Raw genomic sequence first — 26615 nt, 5'->3', positions numbered from 1 at the left:
AGACACTCCTATCAGATTCTAACACTCAAAATAAAATTTAGAAGACATAGGTTCCAAAATGTCTATACACTTTACATATTTAATATTAGCTTCAATTAAATGGCTTAGTTTTTACAGATCTAGCAAATGTGATGGTAGAATTTACTTATAATTAAGCCATGCATTCCTTTTCAATTAATCTATCACTTTTGATATTCAGTAATCAACACATTAAGTCAAGAAATTTTGTAATTACCTAAGATCAAAGGGGTGGAAAATGTTATATATATATATAAGCACCTTTCAAAATAGAACTATTCTGTATCAAATTCTTTAATTTGTATAGTTCTACTATTGATTCTGAAGTTATTCAAGACTCATTCTGACTGTGGTGCAGAATATTTCAAAGTCAATAAACAAGTTAAAATAATAGCTAACCTAAGTATATACGAAGTATTAATACTATTCTAAATGCGTTATGTATGTTAACACAATCATTCCTTACACATTGTTCAGATGAGTAAAAAGAATAGAGACAGTAATTGTATGTGCCAGAGCTGGCACAGAAGCTCAGCCAGTCTTGATCCAGAGCCATGTCACTCCACCACTATCCCATACTGCCTTTCCTATCTGGCTATAATGGAAATCTGATAGCTTGAGCAAAAAACATTTTTGATTAAAAAATGAATAAATATGAAATTAAATGCTTTGACCTAGAAAGCTGGTAGGAATGACATTTTTCTTTTAATAATTTTTCTTCATCCTTCAGGATTCATCTCAAATGTTTCCTTTACAGTGAAGTCTTCCCTAAATCTCCTTCTGTCTTCCCAGACAGAATCTCTTACTCCTTCCCTGGTGCCGCCATAGCATCTTGCACATACTTTAGTAGGACAGGCACCCAGATGGAGGAAATGCAGTGAAAGTGATCTCCTGAGGCCAAAAAGAAGGGATGTTTTCTCGTTTACATATGAAGGGTGTAGAAGCTTCAAACTCATTTTCATCAACACTTTAAAGCCCAATTTTTCAATAGGAGATGCTTCTCAGTACTTTTGCCATTAATGTAGATGTGGAATACATTTTCTCTTGAAAGTTTTCTGGTGTGAATTGCTGATCTCTCCCTGTCTCTTTACTTGCTCCCTTTTCCCTCTACATTGACCTTTCCTCAATCCCATGTATTTAGGGAAAAAAGCACAGCCCAGATTTCTGCTAAATACAACTCCATATTGTTGTCTCCATCTCAGAGAGCAAAACAGCCCTTACCTGCTAGATACGGTTCTTTGTTGAGTGGTAAAGACAATGCAAAACAAGAGCTAAGGTGGATGATGATTAGGATTTGTCTGCATCTACATCTCTGCCTCCATTTAAAGTGTAAACTGGATTTTATATTGTATGCACTATCTCATGGACCATCACCACCCTTGCTGAACAATGGTTAATACTGTAAATAAAGATGTATTTCTGAGTTTTTACTTCAACAGATACTTGAAATAGGCCAAATAATACAGTAGAAACATAAACTTTGGAGCCTGCAGGCCTGAGTTCACATGCCAGCTCTACAACTGAATATCTGAGAACATAAGAAAAGTATTTAATTTCTCAACTTCAGGTTCATGTAAAAAAAGGAGACATTGTTTCCTACTTAAGGGCTTGTTGGGAGGAGTAAATGAAAGAACACGTGTGAGATGCATTGCAAAGATCTGGCACAGAGTACATATTTAGTATTTGTTAATACCATTGCCTTCTCTCATGTACTCACTCACATCAGACACTGGGTTAAACGTAAATAAGACATAGCCTGCATCCCTAGAAACTTCTTTTTGTGTCTGTGTTTTTCTAGGTTGTCCCTTTTTCTTTATTTCTGTTCCTTGGTATTTAAAGCTAATTTTAACATTCTCTCGTCATCAAAATTTTTTCCACATGCGATTTCCATTCCTTTTGATAATTGTACCATGGAATAAGTGGATTATAACAAGTAATTATGACTTTGATTGTCCACCAAGGAGTACTGTCCCAGATTCAGAGGAGAAACCCCCTCTGCCACATGCTCATACTCCACTGTGAGCATACAGTTTAGCAAGGAGGGCAAGACATACAATGAAACAGTGACCTCAGTTTGAGATTATTTATAAGAAAATGCTGGAGTGAGTTCTACATATAATAAAGGGGGTAAAGAATAATATGGGCTGGAGTCTTTAAGAATGGCTTCAAAGAGAAAAACATATTAAAATAAGGGTAAATGTAAAAATGTATAGAAGGCTGCCTTGATAGAGCCTGACAAGTGAGGGTCAGGCAGATCTGAGCTTTAATGTCAGCCCTGCCACAGAACATGAATTTGGTCAAGTTACTTGCCTTAAGCTTTGGCTTCATCATCCATCAGGTAGTGATAATAATATCTTCCACATAGAGTTTGTGAACATGGAAGCAGAGAATGGCTGTAGAGTATTGTCTTTAAATGTTAAAAAATTTTTTTTAATGTTTATTATTTCACCTCAGAATTATTATATTGTGAGAAGGATGCAAGGTTACCCTGTTAGTTGCCTAATCAAATCATAAATAGGAAGGCAAAATTAGTGCAAATGATTTCTGATAAACAAAAATGTAAAATATAAATGGCTTATAAACTATCTGCTACTTATGATTATGCATTTGATGTTTATAAGTTACCTGCTATTTATAACTATCCATTTGATGTTGATTCAATTTGAAATCTTAATGAACCATTTTTCTCTTACGGTAAAATGTAAAATGTCTTTTCCATGCAAAAAAAAAGAATAGATGACCCTTAATCTGAAAGCACTCAGGGCATGAGAAATTTGTTTATGGTTATATGTTTTACACACACACACACACACACACACACACACACACACTTAAAGAATTTAGTATTATGTTTCATATTTATTATTGTTATGTATGTCTTTTGTACCCTTTCTTTTTTATCTTTGTTTTCCACTTTTTTCTTTTCTTTTTCTTTGTAGCTTTATTGAGGTAGAATTGACATATAACATTGTATAAGTTTAAGCTGTACAATGTGATGATTTGATACAGTTTTTTTATACAAAATAATTACCACAGTAAGGTTAGTTAACATATCCATAAACTGGTATAATTACAATTGTGTGTATGTGTGTATGTGTGTGGTGAGAACATTTAATATCTATTCTCTTACAACTTTCAAATATATAATACAGTGTTGGTAACTGTAGTGACCAAAATGAAGATTAGATCCTCAGAACTTATGCCTCTTATAACTGGAAGCTTGTACCTTCTGACCAGCATGTCCCCATTTTCCCCACCTTCCAGCCCCTAGCAACCACCACTTCACTCTGTTTCTATTTTGGCCTTTTTTTTAGATTCCACATATAAGTGAGATCATACAGTATTTGTGTTTCTCTGTCTGACTCATTTCACTTAGCATAATGCTCTCCAGGTCCTTCCATGTTGTCACAAAAGGCAGAATTTCCTTCTTTTCTATGGCTAAATAATATTCCATTGTATATATATATACCATGTTTTCTTTATCCATTCATCCATCAATAGACACTTCAGTTATTTCTGTGTCTTGGCTATTGTGAATATAATGCAGCCATGAATATAGGGGTGCAGATGTCTCTTTAAGACAGTGATTTCATTTCCTTTGGATGTATATGCAGATGTGGACTTACTGGATTATATGGTAGTTCTATTTTTAATTTTTTTTTTTTTTTTTTTTTTTTTTGCGGTACGTGGGCCTCTCACTGTTGTGGCCTCTCTCTGGACGCACCGGCTCAGCGGCCATGGCTCACGGGCCCAGCCGCTCCGCGGCATGTGTTATCTTCCCAGACCGGGGCACAAACCCGTATCCCCTGCATTGGCAGGCGGACTCCCAACCACTGCGCCACCAGGAAAGCCCTATTTTTAATTTTTTAAGGAACCTCCATACTGTTTTCCATAGTGACTATACTCATTTACATTCCCACCAACAATGCACTAGGATTCCCTTTTATGATAGCTGTTCTGACGGGTGTGAGGTGATATCTCATTGTAGTTTTAATTTGCATTTCCCTGATAATTAGTGATCTTGAGCACCTTTTCATGTACCTGTTGGCCATTTGTGTGTCTTTGGAAAAAATGTCTACGCAGGTATTTTGCTCATTTTTTAATCAGATTATTTGTTTTTTGCTATTGAGTTGAATGAGTTCCTTATATATTTTGGATATTAACCCCTTATCTAAGGTTTGCAAACATTTTCTTGTAATTCTATAGGCTGCATCCTTTATTCTGTTGATTGTTTCCTTTGCTGTGCAGATGCCATTTAGTTTGATATAGTCCCGTTTGTTTATTTTTGCTTGTATTACTTGTGCTTTTGGTGTCATACCCAAAAAATTGTTGTCAAGACCAACGTCAAGAAGCTTTTGCTCTATGCTTTCTTCTAGGAGTTTTACAGTTTCAGATCTTACATTTACGTCTTTAATTCATTTCAAGTTAAGGTTTGTGAGTGGTGTTAAGATAGGGGTCCAATTTCATTAATTTGCATGTGAATATCCAATTTTCCCAACACCATTTATTGAAAGGACTATTTTTTCCCTATTGGGTATTCTTGGCCCCCTTGTCAAATGTTAGTTGACTGTATATGCATGCTTTTATTTCTGTGCTCTCTGTTCTATTCCATTGGTCTGTGTGTCTGTTTTTATGCCAGTACCATACTGTTTTGATTACTACAGTACTATAATTTGAAATAAGGGAATGCAATGGCTCCAGCTTTGTTATTATTTCTCAGATTGCTTTGGCTATCCAGGGTCTTTTGTGGTTCCATACTAATTTTAGGATTGCTTTTTCCTATTTCTATGAAAATGCCATTGACATTCTGACAGGGGTTGCACTAAATGTATAGATCACTTTGGGTAGCATGGACATTTTTCACAATTTTAATTTTTCCAATTCAGGAACATGAGATATCTTTCCATTTATTTGTGTCTTCTTCAATTTCTTTCATCAGTGTCCTGTAGTTTCTAGTGTACAGATCTTGTGCCTCCTTGGTTACATATTAATATTTGTCAGTTTGGTTATTCTTTCATAAAACAATATTTATGAGCATAGTCTAGGTGCCAGGCACTATTCTAAGCCTGAGGAATGTATCAGTGAACAAGACAGGTAAAGCCCCTGCTCTTTTGATGCATAGATTACAATAAAGGGAAACAAAAAAGATTTGAAATAGAAATGAATGAAAGGTGGATAGATGGTCAGATAGAGAGATAGATACATACATACATACATAGGTAGAGATGATGGATGGATATTGTTGATATGTGGTAGATAAACAAGGTAATAAGATTGTAAAATAGAAAATGATACACTGTGGAGGTTGAAGAGAGGAAAATATTTTAGCTTGAACTGTCAAAGGATGTTTCTCTGAGGTAGTGATATTCAAACTGAGAGCTCAGTGACAAGAAAGGGACAGCAAAGGGAAATACTTGGACAAGGGACAAGAAAGGGCATAGTCCCTGCCATAAACACTGCCTTGGTGTACTAGGAGGACTGACAAACAGCAAGTATGGCAGAGCATACAGAAACAAGAGAATGAGAGAGCTAAGGCCAGAGGGTCGGGGTGCAGGGTAGATGATATTTAACCATATGGGCCATGGTGAAGTTGAGATATAGAAGGAGTGGACATAAAGATTATCAAATCATAATTTTCTCAGGTTAAAATTATAGAGTGATGTGTGCCTTCACTCCCTCCCCTTTGCATTCTCCTCACCCTTGCCTTTCCTCTGTGTTCTCATGTATAACACGAAGATATCATTTGGTAAATTAAATGCACAGCCTTTAGAGGGATTACCGTGTAATTGCACTCATTCAACAGACATGTCTTCTCCACATACTGTGCACTAGTTGCTCAGAAGGCATATGATGTCAATAATAACAATATTTACAGTAATGCCCAGCATTTAATGAAAATGATTATGTGCCTGTTACATGCACTTTGCATATATCTTGCTTAATCTTCATAAACCTGAATGAGTGCATGCTATCATTATACTCATTTTCAAATGAGGGAATTGAATTGCACATGACAAAGCATAATTCCTGCCCTCAAACAGCTTATAGTTCGTTAGATAGACATACACTTGAGCTAAATGATTCCAGGCTATTATGGTAGGTGTCACTGTGGAGATCTGACAGGTACATAGAAGAGAGTGAGGTGAGAAGAACTGAGAACTGTCTTTTCATTTGACACTCATAACCCTGTTGCAAGAGGGATGTAGAGTGAGTTACTCAAAGTCACACAACGAGCAAGGGTTGTCTGTGGGCTTCTTCCTCCTGACTTATTGCAGTGTCCCGGCTGGCTGCCCCTACTGCCCTTTCCATTGCACAATCAGCTGTTAAATTATCAAAGTAGTTAACTACCTCTTTTTCAGTATTTGCATTCTAAAATCAGACCCTCTGAAGAGTACAATTGTTAATACAAAATAATGCATGGTTATGGGTGACGTGTCACTGTCGGTTGTCATAACTCTGTGGTGTGTCCATATGTGTTGGGAGAAGGAGGAGGTGGAAAGGTGTTGGAGGTGGGAGAAAGGCATGTAGAGAGTGTGGACATGCCCTTCATATCAATGCATTTGTTTCATAGGATCTGGAATCAGGATCTGAGTGTGGAGCAGATAACACTTCGGTAAATCAGACACAAATAAATCTGTCTTCTAACACCGAGTCCACTGACCTACCATCTTCCACCCCAGTGGCCAGTTCTGGAACCAAACCCAAGTCTATGGTAAGTTGTTAATTATAACAGTCAGTTTCCACATGAAGTGTTGATTATCTTCAGGTAAGAGTTGATATCTCATCCATTCAGTTTAGAAGAAATACTCTTGGATTCTTAGTTGCAGTGACTTGATAGTACTTAATTAAGTACAGCCCAATATATGCTGTTTTTTTGTTTTATAAATGCTTACACAAGTACTTTACTAACATAGGTCATTGTTCCAGAATTATGCAAAATATGGTGTTAAATTTTATTACTGGATACTCAGAACTTGAAAGAACCAAGAATGCAAAATGTAAAGATGATTCTCCCTGTATTATTATTCTGACTAAATGGCTTACCAATGGGAAAATTAATGGATGGATGGATGGATGGATGGATGGATAGATAGATTAAAAAGTAGAGATATATAAGATCACACACATGATAAGTTTTATATGGGTATTAAATGACATAGCACATGTCAAGTGCTTAGTGAAATGCTTGGCACAGAAAAAATACTGAAAAAATGTAAGCTACTATTGTTATTATTATGATGCTTCATAGACTTTACAATGCTACCAAAACAAATGAAAAGGAGAATTACTACATGTAATAGTATAGCACAATGACTTGTGAATAGAAGACATTTTCCTTTAAGTAAAATGTTGAACTGCAACAGGAAAACAGTATTTGGCTCTAAAGGTAACATTTATGGAGGAAGTAATTACTACTTCAAATATCTAAAGTCCCAGCAGCTCCAAAATAACCTTTCCTAGTTTAGTGAAAATCATAGTGTCGAATTATTTTTTAAATGCCCGTGTTAGCTTAACACAGAGAAACAAGTTTGGATTGCTTTTCTGCCTGCCTTTAAAATAAAAGGCAAATCTGAAATAAAACTAAAAAGAGAATACTTGAATTTAAAACGTACTATGTATGTCCAACTGCAAGAATATCTAGAGTATTTTTGATGGAATAAATATTTTTTGAACACCTACGATGTGCCATGTGTTATGCAAGATAAAAAAGACTTGGAGAGCAATAAAAATATATTCTCTGTCTTTAAATATCTCACAGTCTAGCAAGGGAGGGAGGCATGTAAACAATGAAATGCAATGACATGCTGTATGGTAGTGCTGTATATACAGGAAATAGGAGGAACCAATGACATACTACCCAATGCTATTTTGTGGTACACTGAAAAAACAGGGTCAAAAATAATGTGTGCCAGTGGGCAGACTGCAGTGACGTGGTGCTTTTCTTTTCCACAAACGCTAGAGAAGGTTGAAATGCAAAATTCAAATATGAAACTCAACAATCTCATTTTACCACGTTCTTATTAAGGGAAAAGATAAAAGCCTCTTAAGAGGTTTAGCTTGGGGCTTCCCTGATGGCCCAGTGGTTGAGAGTCCGCCTGCCAAGGCAGGGGACATGGGTTCGTGCCCCGGTCCGGGAAGATCCCACATGCCGCAGAGCGGCTGGGCCCGTGAGCCATGGCCGCTGAGCCTGCGCGTCTGGAGCCTGCACTCCACAGCTGTGAGAGGCCCGCGTACTGCAAAAAAAAAAAAAAAAAAAAAAAAGAGTTTTAGCTTGAAGGTTTGGGAACAATTGGAGCATTGGTTTTTTGAACACTGGGGACTGGTGTGGGACTGACATATAAGAAGTAAGTAGAGGGACTTCCCTGGTGGAGCATTGATTAAGAATCCGCCTGCCAATGCAGGGGACACAGGTTTGAGCCCTGGTCCGGGAAGATCCCACATGCCACAGAGCAACTAAGCCCATGTGCCACAACTACTGAGCCTGCGCTCTAGATCCTGTGAGCCACAACTACTGAGCTCACGTGCCACAGTTACTGAACCCCGCGTGCCTAGAGCCCGTGCTCCGCAACAAGAGAAGCCACTGCAATGAGAAGCCTGAGCTCTGCAATGAAGAGTAGCCCCTGCTTGCTGCAACTAGAGAAAGCCCGCACACAACAAGGAAGACCCAATGCAGACAAAAATAAAATAAAGAAATAAATGTATTAAAAAAAAGGAGTAAGTAGAAAGGAAGGTGAATTCCCTTTTTTAAAGGTATTTATGCTTAAATTAGCTTTTTAAAGCACCTTCTATTGTCCCTAAGAGTGTTCTTTTCACTCTAACATTTATTCTGTGTTCATCTTTTACTTTAGAATAATTACTGTTGGTATCCACTATTTCTCCCTTGAAACATACATATTTTAGAGTGTAGTCACCTTATAATTTGTAACCATTGCTACAACTCTGTGTGCAGTTCCTTAGTCTTTTTTCAATGCTCCCATGCTTATAAATGTGGTCAATATATTTCCATTGAGCAATGTACATATTTTTATGGTAACCATCTTCAGTAAAGTTTTAGAATGAGAAACATAAAACCATCAGTTTTCCTAGGACTTTAATCCCTTAGAATACTTTATAATGGGTCCTTTTTCAAATTGTTCATGTTTTGCCATATCAGTTGACCAAACTATTCACCCCACAGGCAAAATTAAGGAATAATTAAAATCAGTTGTTGAACAGAAACATATTTTTTCATGCACTTCAAATCAAATATTAACTGAAAAGTTGCCAACTTGGAATAAAATCAGAAGTGAAGATGTATCCAACTGTTCAGGTGTGACCTGGGCACACGATCACAACTTCATAGTGATGCCACAACTCACTAGTCAGTGAGTGATGAGAATCATTATGCAATTGACGCGGCCTTGAAACACAATATTCCACTTCAAGACACCCAAAACCTATTTAACACATCTTGATCAATACTGCAGGTGGAGTTAGACAACTGGAAATGCAACTCTGTTCAGCTACTGAACTATAATTTAGTCAAATTCTCTAACTGGCCATGAGAAGTACCCAGAGGGGAAGAAAACACTCTGCTATCAAAGGCAACTGACTTATAGGAAATTTCTTAAAGAAAATGACCAATTAAAAAAGTAGCTTGGGAGACTGGGATTGACATATATACACTATTGATACTATGTATAAAATAGATAACTAATGAGAAACTACTGTATAGCACAGGGAACTCTCTTCAGTGCTCTGTGGTGACCTAAGTGGGAAGGAAATCCAAAAAAGGGGATATGTGTATACGTATAGCTGATTCACTTTGCTCTACAGTAGAAACTAACACAACATTGTAAAACAACTGTACTCCAATAAAATTTTTTTAAAAAGTAAGCTTGAAAAACAGGCTTTTGTGTTGGCAGAAGGGCTGCTTTAATATGAGTATGTGTGTGTTTTATTTTTTGCTGGTTTTGGTGTTATTATTATTTTGAGTATTTCCTTTTTACTAAAGTTAGAAAGTAAGTCTTGAGCCATGGATCAATTTTATGTTTTTAGTTTTTCCTGGGTTAAAATATTAGAATGAAGAATTTTACCTATTTTATGAGATACTAAACAGACACTTGCCCCCTCAATTTGGAGCTTTGGGAATAATGGCAGCCTGGGCTCTTTGTGAAAAGAAAGAAAACTCTAGTATCCTACAGAGCTGTTCTTTTCACTATGAACTAAAATTTCAATTTTAATATTAAGTAGAAACATTAAATTCAAAAAACACCTACTTCTAACATCCACCTAAAATGAACCAGCCTTCTGCTCCATAGTGTCACATTTTTACAGAATGCTTACTTTCATTTCAGAATTATTTAAAGTTACATTTGATTTGCTGCTAAGAATCTATTTATAATGGTGACTGACTACCACAAATATTTGGCTTTCCTTTTGTGTGTAAAGTCTTTGGATTTCTAAGTGCCAATTTTTCAATAAGATTTCTACTTTTATATTTATTATTAGAAGGGGACCAATGAGTAATCTTCAGATTTTTCATAAATACTGTGTATATATCATGCTGAAAATTGAGCATTAAAGTAGATTTCTGAAATGTATTTGACACAAAAAATTTTTAAGTTAAAAGGTAGGATATCCACTACCAAAAAACACATTAGTAAAAACAAGGTCTGGTGCTTAATGCCAAAAATCTCATCAATTTCTTTCTTAAATTCTTGGTTTTGTTCGTTTGAGGCAGTCTCATAATGCCTTTCACACTAGACACTTCTGCGAACAACACATGTGTAGTCATATCAATTTTTATACAGTGCTTTCATTCACTGAAGAACAATGTTCTGACATCCCTCTAACCAGGGTATTCAGTTGCTTGAGTTGTTCCTGCATTAATTAATATAGGGTTGTTACGTGAAAGATTTTAAAGCTGGGCACTAAAACCCCACAGGTTTTGTTGTGGTTGTTGTTTTTCTTAAAGATACTGATTAGTGTAGGTGGTCATTAAATTAGTATTAATCATACATTTGTGAAGAAAGAGACCAAGGCTGAGATAAGAAAAACAACATATTTTATTTGTAAAATAAGTACTGGAGGAACAGAGAGTGTGTTCTGCTGTGTATAGTAACGTCAGCTTCATAGAGAAGACAACCCCACTAGTTGCCATGTGATAGAATTCTAACGACCAGAATGAGAACCTCAATCATTTGGGCATTTGGGAACCCCAGCTAGATAGTTTTGAGTGTATCCTAAACTATCTAAAGGAATGTTGGAAGATACTAACATTCATGTCAGAATGTATTGAATGTTGGAATTACAAAATAACCCTCCTTTGAAGTTGTTAAAAAACAGCAGAAATTATTAACCTTCATTATTGTAATTGCTACAAGATGAAAAAAGACAAATATATCTTATTCCAGCTCAAGTTGGCAACAGTAGCTCTAATTCCACAGACTGAAAACACCCCTAATCTTTTCATCATTACCACCAAAATATCGATGAGATAGTTGAGGGTGAAGACAGCAGCTCATGGAGGGAGTGGGAGCTGAGGGCAGGCTGAATGCCAGAGACTGCCAACTTCTCCCAAGAATGGTTCAGAGTAAATCCTGCCTAAATACTGCTGCAGTGTGACCGAAATAAAGCTTCAGGAGTATGTCCTGACTGCAAGTTCATGATCGTTTCTAGATGACTTTAAAAAAGAAAGTACTCCAATGCCACAGTCAACCTGATATTTTAGCCTCTTTTACCAACAATTTCAAAAATTGCATGGTCAGTGTAACCTATTGTTGGAGAAAAAAAAAAATCTCAATGTGACTCTGAAACACAACTGTTTATGCTATAGTCAGCTTAGTGAGACACTTACATACAATCTATTATCTTTCTCCCCTCTGGCATGATAGACGCAAACAATAATTTTTGGGTCTGACATTCAATTGTCAATAGTATTGTCCTCCCTAAAAAGCATAAATGTTTTGAAGTGGAGGTAAAAAGGAGGGTGATGACATTGTGTATGAATTTTGACATTACGTTATTTTTAATGAATGCTGTTAACGTTTAAGTCATTTAAAAACAGGATCTTATTTTTTTCCTTTTTTCACCCAATGAGATATGGTCTAATCTGCTATGAAACTATAAAATGTTGTTGGCATTAGTCCCAATTATACAGCATATTAAGGAAATTAAGGCTGATCCAAGAAAGAAGAGAAAAACCATCAGAGGTTCCTCATAATTACTTTCAATGTATATCTAAATGCAATCACATATCTCATACATGTGATCATTAAGCTAAAGTCATTATGCTTGTGACATATTAAATGGTAGGCACTAAAATTGAAAAATAGCATGTAGATTCAGGAGTCCAAATCACATCACTCTCAAGTATCATTTAAAACGCAATTCATATGCAGAATTTTAGTAGGTCCCTATTTAGTTTTACCAGGATATTATTCTATATTTTTGCTTAGGTGATTATCAGATTTTTTTTTAACAAAGCTAGTGATTTTCTCTAATGCTGCTCACTATTTAAAACAAAATAAAGGGATAAAACATTGTCTTTTTTACAAATGGGAACTGCAAATACTCCTTTTTACTGAACTCTTGGGGGGAAAATGTTAGGTAACATATAAAATTGACTAGAATTTAAAGAGTATTTCATAATGTCACATATGATAAGTAAAGAAAATAGCATAGTAAAAGGAAAAATGACACACATAGAATTCTTAAAGTTTAGTCTGAAACATCAAAAAATTTGAATTAGTACAATTTACCCCTTTGCAAACAAAAATGTAATAGTCTTAGAAAAATGCCTTTAATTGTAATGCTTTTGAATGTGGCAATTTAATTTTGACATAGCCAAGCAATAACATTGAAGTATGTGGATTTTTAAAGAAGTATTTATTCACTAAGATCCTCATTGTTTATGAGAAAGAAAAACAAGCCAAATCTTATAGCTTTTTTAAGGAAAATTGAGCCACCAGAGAGCTGGGGAAAAAATGTTTCTAAAAAGGAAATCATTCTGTGATTATTATAATGAGATATTTCTTAGAATTCTGATTCTAAAGTGTAGAGGATTCCATTCACATATTCTGGATTTTGAAATAATAAATATGTAATTCATTAACCTTGGGCTTTGAAAAATAGAAACATTTTTCATAACCATTTGCTTTTCTATTTAAAATTATTCAAAATTCTCTCATTTCTTGTGTTTGAAGATACTGACATCTGTTTCCAATCTATTTACATGTTAATTCATGATAGTCTTGTTTGGGATGGATTATTTGATCTCCACAGTAACCTCCTCACTTAAGACTTTTCACTCAGAATCTAGGAGTTTCATTGTGCCAAGAATAAGTACAACTTGCATCCAGATATACTGATCCTTAATACTAAAGTCTGAGCACATGGTGTTTAAGTAATTTTTTTTTTTTTTTTTTTTTTTTTTTTTTTTTTTTTTTTTTTTTTTTTTGCGGTACGCGGGCCTCTCACCGCTGTGGTCTCTCCCGTTGCGGAGCACAGGCTCCGGATGCGCAGGCTCAGCGGCCACGGCTCACGGGCCCAGCCGCTCCGCGGCATATGGGATCCTCCCAGACCGGGGCACGAACCCGTATCCCCTGCATCGGCAGGCGGACTCTCAACCACTGCGCCACCAGGGAGGCCCTTAAGTAATTTTTTGAGTTGGAAAAATTGTTTTTCTATTTTGTTTGTGTTTCATTTATAATAACCTGGCTAATTAGACGTCTGGAGCAGAACTCCTACAACCAAAAGAATGATGGGGAAAATGGAACATAAAAATGAGAGGACAGTAAGAATTGAACAGATTCCGTTAGGGCAAGAAACAGTAAAAAAAAAAAAAAATCTCTGCAACCTAAGATTTGGTCATATGAATAGTACTTTTGTATGTTATCATCATTACAATGAGGAAAATTTAGTTTTTCCATGTGCTGATGTTACTTCTCGAATCCAGCTCATATTTTCATCCAAGAGAAATAACAACTTCCAGTTATTTCTGGGCAATGTAAAATGGCAAGCCAACGGCATGCCACATCACAGCAACCAAGAATATAATTCATAGCATTGAGCAATAATAATAACCCATAAGCCATTTTCACAGAGTTCTCTTCATCTCAAACAGAGTTGTCCCCAAGTTCTAATTATATATTTACTGTTTCCATTCTTTTTCTGATTCCCTACTTTGATTCTTTGACTGATAATTAATGCTGCCCCTGGCATTTGGTGGCCTCTACCCTCACTTCTTAAAGACAGTTAAAATCAGTTGAAATGTTTAACTGGGGATTCCATGTGAATATTCAGTAGCCGTTGTACAAAGTTTATACAGAGGGCTTTTGTGACTATAGTTTTGAGCTGTCTACCACATACCAGATTTCTAAATGAAAAAGTAAAAACAGCAACCAAGCATTTGAGTATTCTGAATATACACATCTAAACAGTCGGTGTCATAACAAAAATATGAAGTGTCATTTACTCTGTATCTTCACTCTTTTTCAAGGCACAATCACTTGAAAAATATCAATATTCTTGATATTCTGCTTATTTAATGAGAATTTTATATGCTAGTTTCTTTTTTTTGAATGAATGAATGATTCGTATTCCTTAGATTATTGTTGCCACTCTCACTTTTTAGTGATTCTCTGTTCTTTCCACTGTGACAACTTGGTGTAATCCAGGCAACTTCTGAATTAGTAAACTGCTTCAAAGGAAAATCAATTGACACTCATGAAAACAGTTGTTTCCTTTTTACTGTAAATTGCTTTATCCATTTTATTTTGTTGTTGTTCTGCTGATTCATGTTGAAGGCCCTACCTTTGTATAAATACTATAGTAATTTACTGAATGGGAATTTACCACATTAGTCATTCTGTGAAATGCAGAGAATCATACAAATAGGCAATAATAACAATAAATCAGTGCTGTTCAGACTGTGCACTCTGGGCACCCCCAGAACTGCCTTCCTCTCTCTGCCCCAGCCAGACTTATTTACTTTTATCCCTTTTATATATTGGCCTTCTGAATAAAATCCTCTTTGATCAATCCATAGCATTAATTTTGCTTAAATCCCAGACTAAACGAATTATACGGGTGAGGAAAACATGGGAGAATTTTTTCTTGGGTCCAGATAGCCTCTGATTTCCAAGAGCATCCTGGCGAAGTTGCCTCCAGAACTTCTCTGTTGCTAGGGCAACAACCTCCGGGTGCCAATAAGAAACAAAAAAAGTGGGAGAGAGAGCAGACTCTGGATCAGAGCAACTCGACTTAGCCTGGGTCTGGAATTCTGCTGAAGCAGATTATTAAATTCTATATTGCAGACACTGAGCTGTAGATAGATAGTTTTACATTATTTTTTACTGTCTATTGGGGAGTAAAGTCAGAATTTTAAATAACTTTTAATAGATAAAAACATTTAGAATTCAGAACTAGTAGAATTTCCACTTAAATGTATTTCCTAAGCAAATATTAACTAAGTATTAAATTTTACAGTTTGAATTTTGTGAATATATCAAAATCGTGCAATTTTTTCCCTACTTATAGCACATCTGTAGTTTTTTTCTGTATTAAAATACAATATAATATAACACTATGATGATAGTTCTACAAATATTTTTATCTGAATTTCTAATATCCTCTTATGTAGTTACATAGACTAAAAAGGACTTGCATATTTGTTAAAGAGCAATTTTTTTGTTTCTAATAATATTGAACTTCTAAAATATTTATTAGAACACCTTAACTTAATCAGAATGTAAAGAAAAATATTATTAGCCATGTGTAATATATCTAAGTGATGTATTCATGTCCTTATGAAATTATTCTACATTTTATTAAACAAAAGCCTTTCTAATTAATAATGTAGCTGAACTCTAATACTATTAATGTTGTGAACATTAATGTTATAAAACTCAATTCTTTTTTTTTTTTTCCCCAAAAAACTATAAGAACCCACTATGGCTATGTGTAAGCAGCTGTGCTGGACACTGGGATAGAATTTAAGAAAAAACAGAGGGGGGAAATGACATGATTCGAATCTTTGGAATCAGACTCCGGGACCAGGAATTGCCCGGAGAAGCTTTAGTGGTGAGTGTTCTTGGGAGACAGACATGCATAGAAGTGAGGAAGGCAGAACTGGTCAGAGAGCAGAGTTGGCTGAGCTGCAATGCAGTAACAGTTGCAGCCTCGGCTAACTCTCTGCAGCTCTCTGGAGCTTGGGTGGCCCTTCAGAGTTGTCCCAAATTGAGACAGGGAGGCTGGATCTCTGTATCCCTGCACTCTTAGGCTGCCCCTAGAAAGTGATGTAGTCTTTTTTTTTTTTTTTTTTTTTTTTTTTTTTTTTTTTGTGGTACGCGGGCCTCTCACTGTTGTGGCCTCTCCCGCCGCGGAGCACAGGCTCCGGATGCGCAGGCCCAGCAGCCACGGCTCACGGGCCCAGCCGCTCCGCGGCACATGGGATCCCCCCAGACCGGGGCACGAACCCGCATCCCCTGCATCGGCAGGCGGACTCTCAACCACTGCGCCACCAGGGAGGCCCAGTGATGTAGTCTTGAATGAGGCAGTTCCTGGCTGTCAAGGGCATTCCCCAAAGAGGGAAACAGATGTAATCATTGGCAGCCACTATTACCAGGAGCAGGGGAATCGGCCCTGGAGGGGGAATCTGGGAGTAGCTCTGCAGTCTCCACCACACATGTCATGGCCTTCACCTTCATGGGGAGCACTCTGTGATGTAAGCAAACACGTGGTTATGAAAGGATGTAATAAGTACCAAATTAAAGTTATACCGAATCTAAGGATTAAATGTTTAAGAAATGTATTAGTTCTGTTAGAGAAGATGGGAACCCTTAGGTAAGACTTCCCAGAGGAAATGACAATGGAATGTGGTCTTTAATAATAACTAGGAGTTTTCCAGGTGAGGAAAGGGGAAAAGGAATAGAGTGTAAAACACATCAGAAAACAAACAAAAAAGCAGTCTCCTCACGGCTTATTGGTAATTGAGTAAAGAATGGGGTACATAACTCTACCTGGCAGAAAACGTATCTAAAATAGCCTTTGGGCAAGTTTGTGGATAACTTTCAATACCCCGTCCAAAAAATCTACTTTAAGGGAAATGCGAGGATGGCTTTTAAATAAGAAAACAAAATGATTTGATTTATATTTTAAAGAACTAGAACTCCACAAATGCAGGAAAAAATGAAATCAGAGTGTAGGGGGTCTAGGAGATGTTGAAAGGAGCTAGGAAGAGCAGATAAACTTTTGTGACAATGATTTAGGCCAGGGAGAGTGATGACCTGAAGGGAGCAACAATAAGGAACAGGGAGGATACACTATTGGAGGTAGAACTGATAGGCTTTAAAAACTGAGCTTTTGCAAAAAAAAAAGACGAGAGAAAGGAAGGATTAAGTGTGAATTCAAAATTTGTGTCTTGGAAAAGTAATACAATGATAGGGTCGTTGTCTAAGATAAGGAATAAAGAAGCAGAGTAGGTATGAAGAGGAAAAGCAGTGTTTTTTCTTTAAATCAACCTTATTAAGATAAAATTTACATACAATACAATGTACCCATTTTAAGTATACATGCTTCCAGGATGTTTTTGATAATAATGGAAAGGAGGAAAGACAGAGGCTGGCAGAGGAAGTTTTATTGAGGGAAGATTTATCATCTTTTCTTGCATTGTTTAATTTTTTTAGGAATGTAGTCTTGTTAAACATGTACCACCTAATGGAAGAAATCACAAAACAAATTAATTTTTCCACAACAAACACCCATGGCAGCTAATTTTCTCCCTCCCTGCTTAGACAAGAACTTAGGGACTCTCATGGCTCTTTCCAGATATTGTTAAGTAACACAATCATTTTAAATTCCAAAATATGGAATTTTTGGAATACTGCTGTCTTGAATCAGAAATGAAAAAGTTCTGTCCCTATAATAATCCACATTTCAGTCTTCCTTTTCTGTAAGGCTCTCCCCTCTCTTCTAGTGTTGTTCTGCTAAGGCAGGTGTCTGCTTGCAGCCAGGGAAGATTGGGGGTGGAGGGTTAGCTTCCTTTTCCATTCTGGCTCGCCATGTACATCACTTGCTAGCAGCTATGTCGGGAGGTGAAAGGGAGAGGAGCACAGAGAAGTCCTCACTGGACGAGCATGCGTGCTCTGTGGGTCTAGGAGATATCCAAGGATCCCTCACCTGCTGTATCAGTTATCTTTTGCTGTGTAAAAAATCATATTTAAACTTTGTGGCTTGAAGCATAATTTATTACTTCTCATGGTTTTTAGTACGGAATTTGAGAGAAACTCTGGTTTAACTTAGGGTCTTTTATAAGGTTGCAGACAGGTGCCTGCTGGGATGCTGTCATATAATAGCTTTACAGGGGCTTCAAGATCCACTTGTAAATTGACTTATGTGACTGGCAGATGAGTGCTAGAAAATTGGTTCTTCTCTATGTGGGTCTCTCAGTGGGGCTACTTGAGTGCCCTCATGACCTGGCACCTGGCTTCCCCCAGGGTGAGTAAAAGAAACCAAGGAAGTCTAACTGGCATGCTTGCCATATTCTGTTGGTCACACAGACCAGCTCTGGTTCATTGTAAAAAGGGACTAAACAAATGCATGCTTACAAAAGTGAAAATTATTGAGGGCCATTTTACCACAATTTGTCATGTCTCTCCCACATGCAAAGACATTCACCTCCTCCAGAGGCCCCCTTAAGACTCATCTCATGACATCTTTGCAAAGTCTGAGGTCTTGTTGTATAAATCAGATCCAGGTTCAGATGAGACTCTTCAGGTACAGTTCGTCAAGTACAGCCCCTCAAGTATAGTTCCTCTTGACCTGAAGACCTGTGAACACACCCAACATACAATGGTGTGACAGACACAGCATAACCACTATAAACTCCCCCATTCAAAAAAAGGGAAAATGTGAGGCACTTAGAAGTCACTGGTCTATAGAAAGTCTAAAAAACAGCAGGGCATATGCTTGAAGGTTCTTGGCTGGGAATCATTTCTACTACTACGTGGTTTCTGGTTCAGCCTTCTGAGATGCCCTTAGTTCTGCCTTTTGATTCGTTCCTTTTTCTTATGAAATGACCAATGTTTTTACAGCTGAGCAGTTTTCATCTTTGTTTCTGCCTGTAGAGGGTTGGGAGGTTCATGGCCTTCTATTGCTTTTGCACTGTCTCTGAATCTTTTGATCCAAGATGGAGATGTTTCTACTAGTGCAATCTCTTTAAAACTTTGTACATTTCCTGTTGGTCTTATCAGGGCTCATTCCATTAGACAAAAGCCACACTTACAGATCTCTTCATGATAAACCTTTCTCTACCTTAGACACCCCTATTGAGGCTTCTGAGAGACAATGCCCTGGTGATTCTTAAAAACTCTATTATTTAATGTAAAGGATCTGTGACATATACCCCAAAAACCCTTGGAGAGCTTTTTGTCTGAACAGTTCTCTGAAGTATTAGCTTAGATATATCTGAGGACTTTACCTTTAGACCATACTGTCTTGGCTGTAACCTGGATTTGATCTTACCCAGAAACCACTTAATTTTAGCAACATTTATTGTCTGGAGAGACTGGGAAGAAACAGAGACTGGGAAGAAACTTGTCTCTCCCCTTTTGCATTTTAGTATAATAAGAAGTCAGGCAGCACCTTTAACCCAACTTGGAAATCTCCTTAGCTAGATTACTAAGTACCTGAGGTACATTTTCTACTTTCCACATTACTACACAACAGTACTGCTCAACTTTCTGCCACTAGATAAAAAAGATCCCTTTTCTCCTAATAACATTTTCCTTGCTTTTCTTTAAACTATAACTGAAAGCTTCCTCAGGGCCATCCAGCTTATGCTTATGCAACAGTATCTTTGACGTCCTTTAGTCTTTCAATATCACTCCCCTCATGGTCCATCTAGCATTCACCTGCCACCCGAACCCAAAGTCACACCCACATTTTGTCAGTTTTTAGGTTTTTTGTTATAGGAGCACCCCATTCCTAGTGTCAGAATCTGGATTGGTTATCCATTGCTGCGTAACAAATCAACCCTAATTTAGTGGCTTAAAACCACAGTGATCATCTATCGTGTCTCACGGTTTCCATGGACCAGGAATTCAGGAGTAGCCTGTTCACGCAGTTCTGTCTAGTTCTGTAAGGCCTCTCATGAGGTTGCAGTCATGTGTTGGCTAAGGATGGAAGATCCACCTCCAAAATGGCTTACTCACAGAGCTGGCAAATTGCTTTTTCTTTGCATGAGTCTCTCCATGAGACAGCCTTAGTGTCCTCACACCATAGCAGCTGGCTTCTCCCAGAGTAAGCAACCTAAAAGACCAAGTCAGAAGCTCCAATGCCTTTTATGAACTAGTTTTGAAAGTCCCACACCATAAAGTCTGTTATATTCTATTGGTCGTACAATACTGATCAACGTGGGAGGGGACTAACCTGTGCACGTGGACCAGGAGAAAACGATCATTGGGGGCCATCCTGGACATTAGCTACTGTATCTCTAATTCTCTTAATGTAACTCTCTTTTCTATTTTTGCAGGTCCCTTATTTTTCCTGCAGCCCCTAGGAATGTAAGGACATTTTTAGCTTCTCCCTGCTAAGGCCAGTTTACACCTCTAGTCAGCCCTCTGAGCAGGTCCTTAAATGATGCCATGTGGTACATCTGAGATCCATAAGAAACACTAACACTGCCTTTTCCCTGAGCAATCTAGGAATTCACCTGATACTAGGACAGCCACTTTTCCTTTGGCTCATCCCCAGCTAGGCAGCCCAATCAGGTCTTGTCAGGCTCCCGTGGACCCCATATATATGTGTCACTATATCCTCTCCATGTCTGAATGATCCCACTGAAGTCCCTTTAACCAGCCTTGAAATTAGAGCAGGCTCCCTACTCACCTTTCCTTATAGGGAAAGATTTGGGAGAGAACTCATAGCACCCCAAATCTCTCTCCACAATCACTTTATCCCAAATACCTTCTGATTCCTGATGCTATTAGATTCTTCGGGGGAAATTGAGAGTTCTCCGATGCAGTGGTTCTCAGCCTTTTTGGCACCAGGGACCGGTTTCGTGGAAGACAATTTTTCAGCAGACCCGGGGTGGGTTGGGGGTGGTGGCGGGGATGGTTCAGGCGGTAACGCGAGTGATGGGGGATGGGGAGCGTAAGATGTAGCTTTGCTCGCTAGCCCGCTGCTCACCTCCTGCTGTGTGGCCCAGTTCCTAACAGGCTGCAGACCGCTAGCGGTCTGCGGCTCAGGGGTTGGGGATCCCTGCTCTAATGCTTTCTCCTCCAAATACTTTTTGCAAGATATACTCTTTTTTTCTGTCTCACAACTCACTTTGATATCGCATCTGTTACCTTAGGGTTTAAATCACAACTTCAATTTTAACATCCTATCACAGGGATCTGTGTCCTGAGCTGTGATATGACTGCCAGGGAACACATTTCCTCTCTGCTGCTGTCTGAGAGATAAGAACACTGAGCAAGATGAAACCACAAATTCAAGGTTATGGTGGTACTTTTTTGTCAGTCACTGAAACTGTATTCAGACAGGACTAAAGATAGGTACACACAACCCAAAATTGAATGAGTACCGCTCTTCAGTTCCTTGATAGGCCCAGCTAAAGGCAGAGCTTATATCCCCCAAAGGAGGGAAAAATATTTAAAAATGGGTTTTCTTTAAAAACATTAAGTCAGAACACAGGCTGATCAGGTGACATGTTAAAATATTACAAAATAGTTTGTATGTTGACCAACAATTGAGCTGTAGATTAACAAATTTGAACACAATAAAAAAAAACTGATGATGACAGAGGTTTAAAATGAATAATTGTATTCTTGCAGAGAGAATAAAATGTGTTTAGCAGTTTGCCTAGACTTTCACTTTTTTCTGCTTTGGGGTCTACATGACATAATTTTTTGTCTATTATGGGGCTTGATTTCTTCTTCCGCTCTAATAAGTACTGAAGAAACATCCTTCCCATAAGAGTCCATTTCTTGGGAATTGTGTTGGGAAAGAGGTCCAATGCAATGACCAGGGATGGACCCTGCCTGGCCAGGAGTACTGGACGTTAAGTTTGGGGCTGAGCTCTAGAAGCTTCAGTAGCTTCTTGGGATAAAGAAGGATGGGTTTCAGTGGTAAGTACACCTATTGGGTCTCAAATGGTCAGATCAAGCATGGATGGAGGGAATTAGGTCAGGCTGATTCAGGGGAGTAAAGGAATATATTCTGACTAGGGAGATGCCTGGGCGGCAGGAATAGGCCCCAAGGATACCTGCTTATATTCAGACTCAAGCCGATACACTATTTTTTAAGCTTTTTGAAGTAATAGGATACTAAATGTAATTTTTTCTTACAAAATGCCTGAAAACTTTCATTAAAATATTGCCATCAAACCAGAAAATAATTATGTGGCAAAAACTATACGATGCCATTTCAAAGCAGCAGGCACAAAATTTAAATCATTTCAGTGTTTTTCATTAGTTACATCATGTATTTATTATTTTTTTTACAATTATGCTAGCATATTTCTGAGTTACATAGAATAAACAACATTACTCATTTAACTGGCTTGAAGAATATTGTCATAGTGGATTGTCCATAATTCCATTTGCTGTATAAATTGCAAGGGACATTACAAGGACATGAGCTATATGCTTCCCTGTGCATCTTTTCAATTCAATTCAAGTTGTTAGTAAGTTACACACATAAGGGAAGTTCTAGTTCTGTTACTCTTTCAGGCTGATGTAGGGCTTTTTTCTTCTTTTAAATATTTCTAAATAAATAAATTTACACCTAGATAGATAGATAGATAATTCTCCATGGAAAAATGTTTTCATGGTTTTTTTTGTTTTTTTTTTTGCAGTATGCGGGCCTCTCACTGCTGTGGCCTCTCCCATTGCGGAGTACAGGCTCCGGACGCGCAGGCTCAGCGGCCATGGCTCACGGGCCCAGCCACTCCGCGGCATGTGGGATCTTCCCAGACCGGGGCATGAACCCGTGTCCCCTGCATCGGCAGGCGGACTCTCAACCACTGTGCCACCAGGGAAGCCCCTTCATGTTTTTTAAATTATGTTTCTATACAATGCATTTACAGCATACAAGAACATTCCTTCAACCCAAACAGATATTTTGGAGAAAAATTCTAGCACATTTAATATCTTTCTGGAACCTAAGTTTGAGTTCCATATGTATTATTTTAAGATATTATTTTTACTCCAAGAGAAGTAAAACTACACTACTAACTTAAAGTTCTATCTAGAGGGACTTCCCTGGTGGGGCAGTGGTTACGAATCCGCCTGCCAATGCAGGGGGCACGGGTTTGAGCCCTGGTGCGGGAAGATCCCACATGCTGTGGAGCAACTAAGCCCGCGCACCACAACTACTGAGCCTGCGCTCTAGAGCCCATGAGTCACAACTACTGAAGCCTGTGCTCCTAGAGCCCATGCTCTACGCAAGAGAAGCTACCACAATGAGAAGCCTGTGCACCACAATGAAGATCCAACGCAGCCAAAAATAAATAAATAAAATAAATAAATTCATTTAAAAAATTCTGTGTAGGGCCTCACTCCTATCTAGAGATAATTATTTTATCTTTCAAAGGACTTTCTTCTTTGATGAGAAAATAGTACAGGTAGGCTCTTACAATTACTCGTTATTTTTCTTGGAATGAGGAAATCTCAGACCTTGAAAAGAATAATATACAAAAAAAATTAACCCTAATTAAAATAGTGTCATCATTAAGACCTTGAACAATAAAAAGCATGGTAATTGCTGTATCTTGCTTTTTGTTTTCATGTTTGCTTTGTTTTGGTTCTCTTTTTTCTTTCAGAATGCTGCCATCTTCTGGTCAAATTACATATCGCTTCATAAACAAAATCAGAGATCCACACTCTGAGGCAATTTAGGTTATATAAATTCACCTTTCATCATTAGGAGTCACCTATTTAAGAATTGTGCCTCCAATGTTCCAAAACCAGAGAACTTTAGGTGACTTTTCAGGAACTTTAAGAAGTTAAATTCACAGAGGATATTTGAGGACTTTCAATGCTATCAAAAAATGTATATTGCACAGTAAATGCCAATGGAAGTACAGATAAGGCAAAGTATCTCTAGGGCAGCAGTCCCCAACCTTTTTGGCACCAGGGACCGGTTTCGTGGCAGACAATTTTTCCATGGAATGGGGGGGCGGGGGTGGGGGCGGGATATGGTTCAGGCGGTAATGTGGACGATGGGTAGCAATGGGAGCAGCAGATAAAGCTTTGCCAGCTCACCCGCCACTCATCTGCTGTGCAGCCCAGTTCCTAACAGGCCGCAGACCGGTACCTGTCCACGGCCCAAGGGTGGGGGGCCCCTGCTCTAGGGGATATTCAGTTTTGCTGTATTTCTGTAAGAATCTGTGGCTTAATATGATTAGGGAATTTTGACATATATTTGCCATTTCCTCTCTACAAACTTTTTAATTTTCAAAGTGGTTCCCCTTGAAAGAATCTTTTTATAGTATTTTATAAACACCCTTAATAGTCTTCTTACAACAAAGAGGATTCTTGTGGCAGACATCTGTCTTCTTGTCATAGAGTTGTTCATATTTATAACTTCTTAGAATTATTCATTAAATGATACATAATTTAAAGGGCTAGATTTGATAAATGTGATTACTTCTTATTTCCACTAGTTTTTATTCCTTTTCATTGATTCATTGAACAAAAAATGGAGTTCTTACCATGTGCCGATCTCTATAGGCACTGAAAATTGAAGGAGAAATAAGATGCCGTCCCTGGACTTAAAAGCATGCAATTTCGTAGATTCTTTTTAGCCAAGTCCTAAAAATCTCATTCTACCACACTGTCCTTAACTTATCCACCAAAAACATCTTCATCTACCAAAACCAAAAACTTGTAAATCACAGTGCAAGAGTTTGGAACAACTAAAAGACTCATTAGCTACTGCTTTTTGTCACTGATGGTTTCTACCAGTTTTTCTTTTTTTTTCTTCCATGATATTTACAATCTGCTGACACACATAATCCATGCTGAATAGCCATGAAATCAGCCACGGTCATCAATATTTAACAGGTGGAGAATACTGACACAGACCCACTGATTTGAGTCACTTGACAAGAACTAGGATTAATATTGGCTAAAAAGAGCAGTCTTGTCTTACTTCCGTCATGCGGAAGACTTTTGTAGGTAAAAGCAGGCAGTTACTTTGTCATAGTTTCGGAATGATATCATGAGACAGAATCCTAAAGAAAGATGAAAAGTGTACTGACAACTCTAAATTTCCACTCTCCCTGTGCTAGTTATGAATCCATAAAACTAAGCACTCCTCCCTCTCCCCCACACCTACCTGCTTTATTTCTTAACATTTCTGACTCTATTATCCCCAAATCACACTTCCTATTCTAACTATATTGTCTCTCCTATATTCATAAATTGCCTGATGAGTAGGGTGGTCATGGGCAGGGAGAAGGGAAAGGAAAAGGTGCTGGGCTTCAGGTCAGGGCGTGATCAGAGGGTCACCCTGTGCCCTCTCAGTGCCAGGTCCCAGGGAGGGCTGCCCCGTTAAGGGGGACTTAGAGGCAGGAGGAACCCACATCCTTACTAATCCTCCCAGCCACACTGGCAGCACCCTACTGTCCTCTGCCTTATTAAAAGAAAGCAGGGAACTGATCACATGAGTTGTTGAATGGTGTTTACTGGGTGGTGTGAAAATCCTCCCCATATTCTCTATAAGAGAAGGTAGGAGCCACTGCACAGACAGTCAGTGTAATAGTTCACAGGATCAGTTCCTCACAGTCAGACCATCTCTTCATTCAGAAGACAGAGCTAAGACTACATGGGCACAGCTTTCTTCTTTTGGATCCTTTTTTTGGAGCAGTAACTAGAATACAATTTAAACTTTTTCAGATTTCATGCTCGTGAAAAAATCAGGAGAAAATTAGAAAATCAGCAAGCCACTCTAACAAGAATCTTAGATATCAAGATTTCCTGATATTTTTAAGTTGACAATATACATACAATGCATAATATATATTATAATGATAATATATAATATATAAAATATTATATATGTATAATCTCCAGGGCTCTTTTAACCCAAGTTTAATAAATGACTCATAGTTACATGTACATTATGCTCTTCTTTGAATTAGAATGGTAGCCAAGCTTTGAAGTATATAAATGATTTTTTAAATTTTAATCATATGCCAAAAAAAATAGCTGTTGAAGTTTCCAATTTAGATAGTAGATTTAAAGAATTTAGGATTGAGCCAGCTTGCCCTTTGGCGTCTTGGGTCAGAGGTTAAGTTGAAGCTTGGATTTGAAATGCTCACTGTGGGGGATCTAAATCCATAACAACTACATGACAATTAACAGAGCATTTCTATTCCACTGAGACCTATTTTATTTTATTTTATTTTATTTTTTTAAACATCTTTATTGGAGTATAATTGCTTTACAGTGGTGTGTCACTTCCTGCTGTATAACAAAGTTAATCAGCTATATGTATACATATATCCCCATATCTCCTCCCTCTTGCGTCTCCCTCCCTCCCACCCTCCCTATCCCACCCTTCTAGGTGGTCACAAAGCACCGAGCTGATCTCCCTGTGCTATGCGGCTG

General features: G+C 37.8%; 1 protein-coding gene across 1 annotated transcript in view; it reads left to right on the top strand.

Annotated features, from left to right (window-relative positions):
* The window catches only part of DLC1 (DLC1 Rho GTPase activating protein), a gene marked incomplete at both ends in the record, with an annotated part of 387952 nt that overhangs the window by 84121 nt on the left and 277216 nt on the right, over positions 1–26615 (top strand). The window contains one exon of the mRNA XM_079726851.1: positions 6590–6730. Coding sequence (XP_079582977.1) covers positions 6590–6730 — 141 coding nt within the window. The remainder of the gene's footprint in view (positions 1–6589; positions 6731–26615) is intronic.

The sequence above is a fragment of the Hyperoodon ampullatus genome (genome assembly GCF_949752795.1).
Source record: "Hyperoodon ampullatus genome assembly, chromosome: 20".
NCBI lineage: Eukaryota > Metazoa > Chordata > Mammalia > Artiodactyla > Ziphiidae > Hyperoodon > Hyperoodon ampullatus.
Note: the sequence above shows the minus strand (reverse complement) of the source record. Positions and strands in the feature narration are given on the sequence as shown.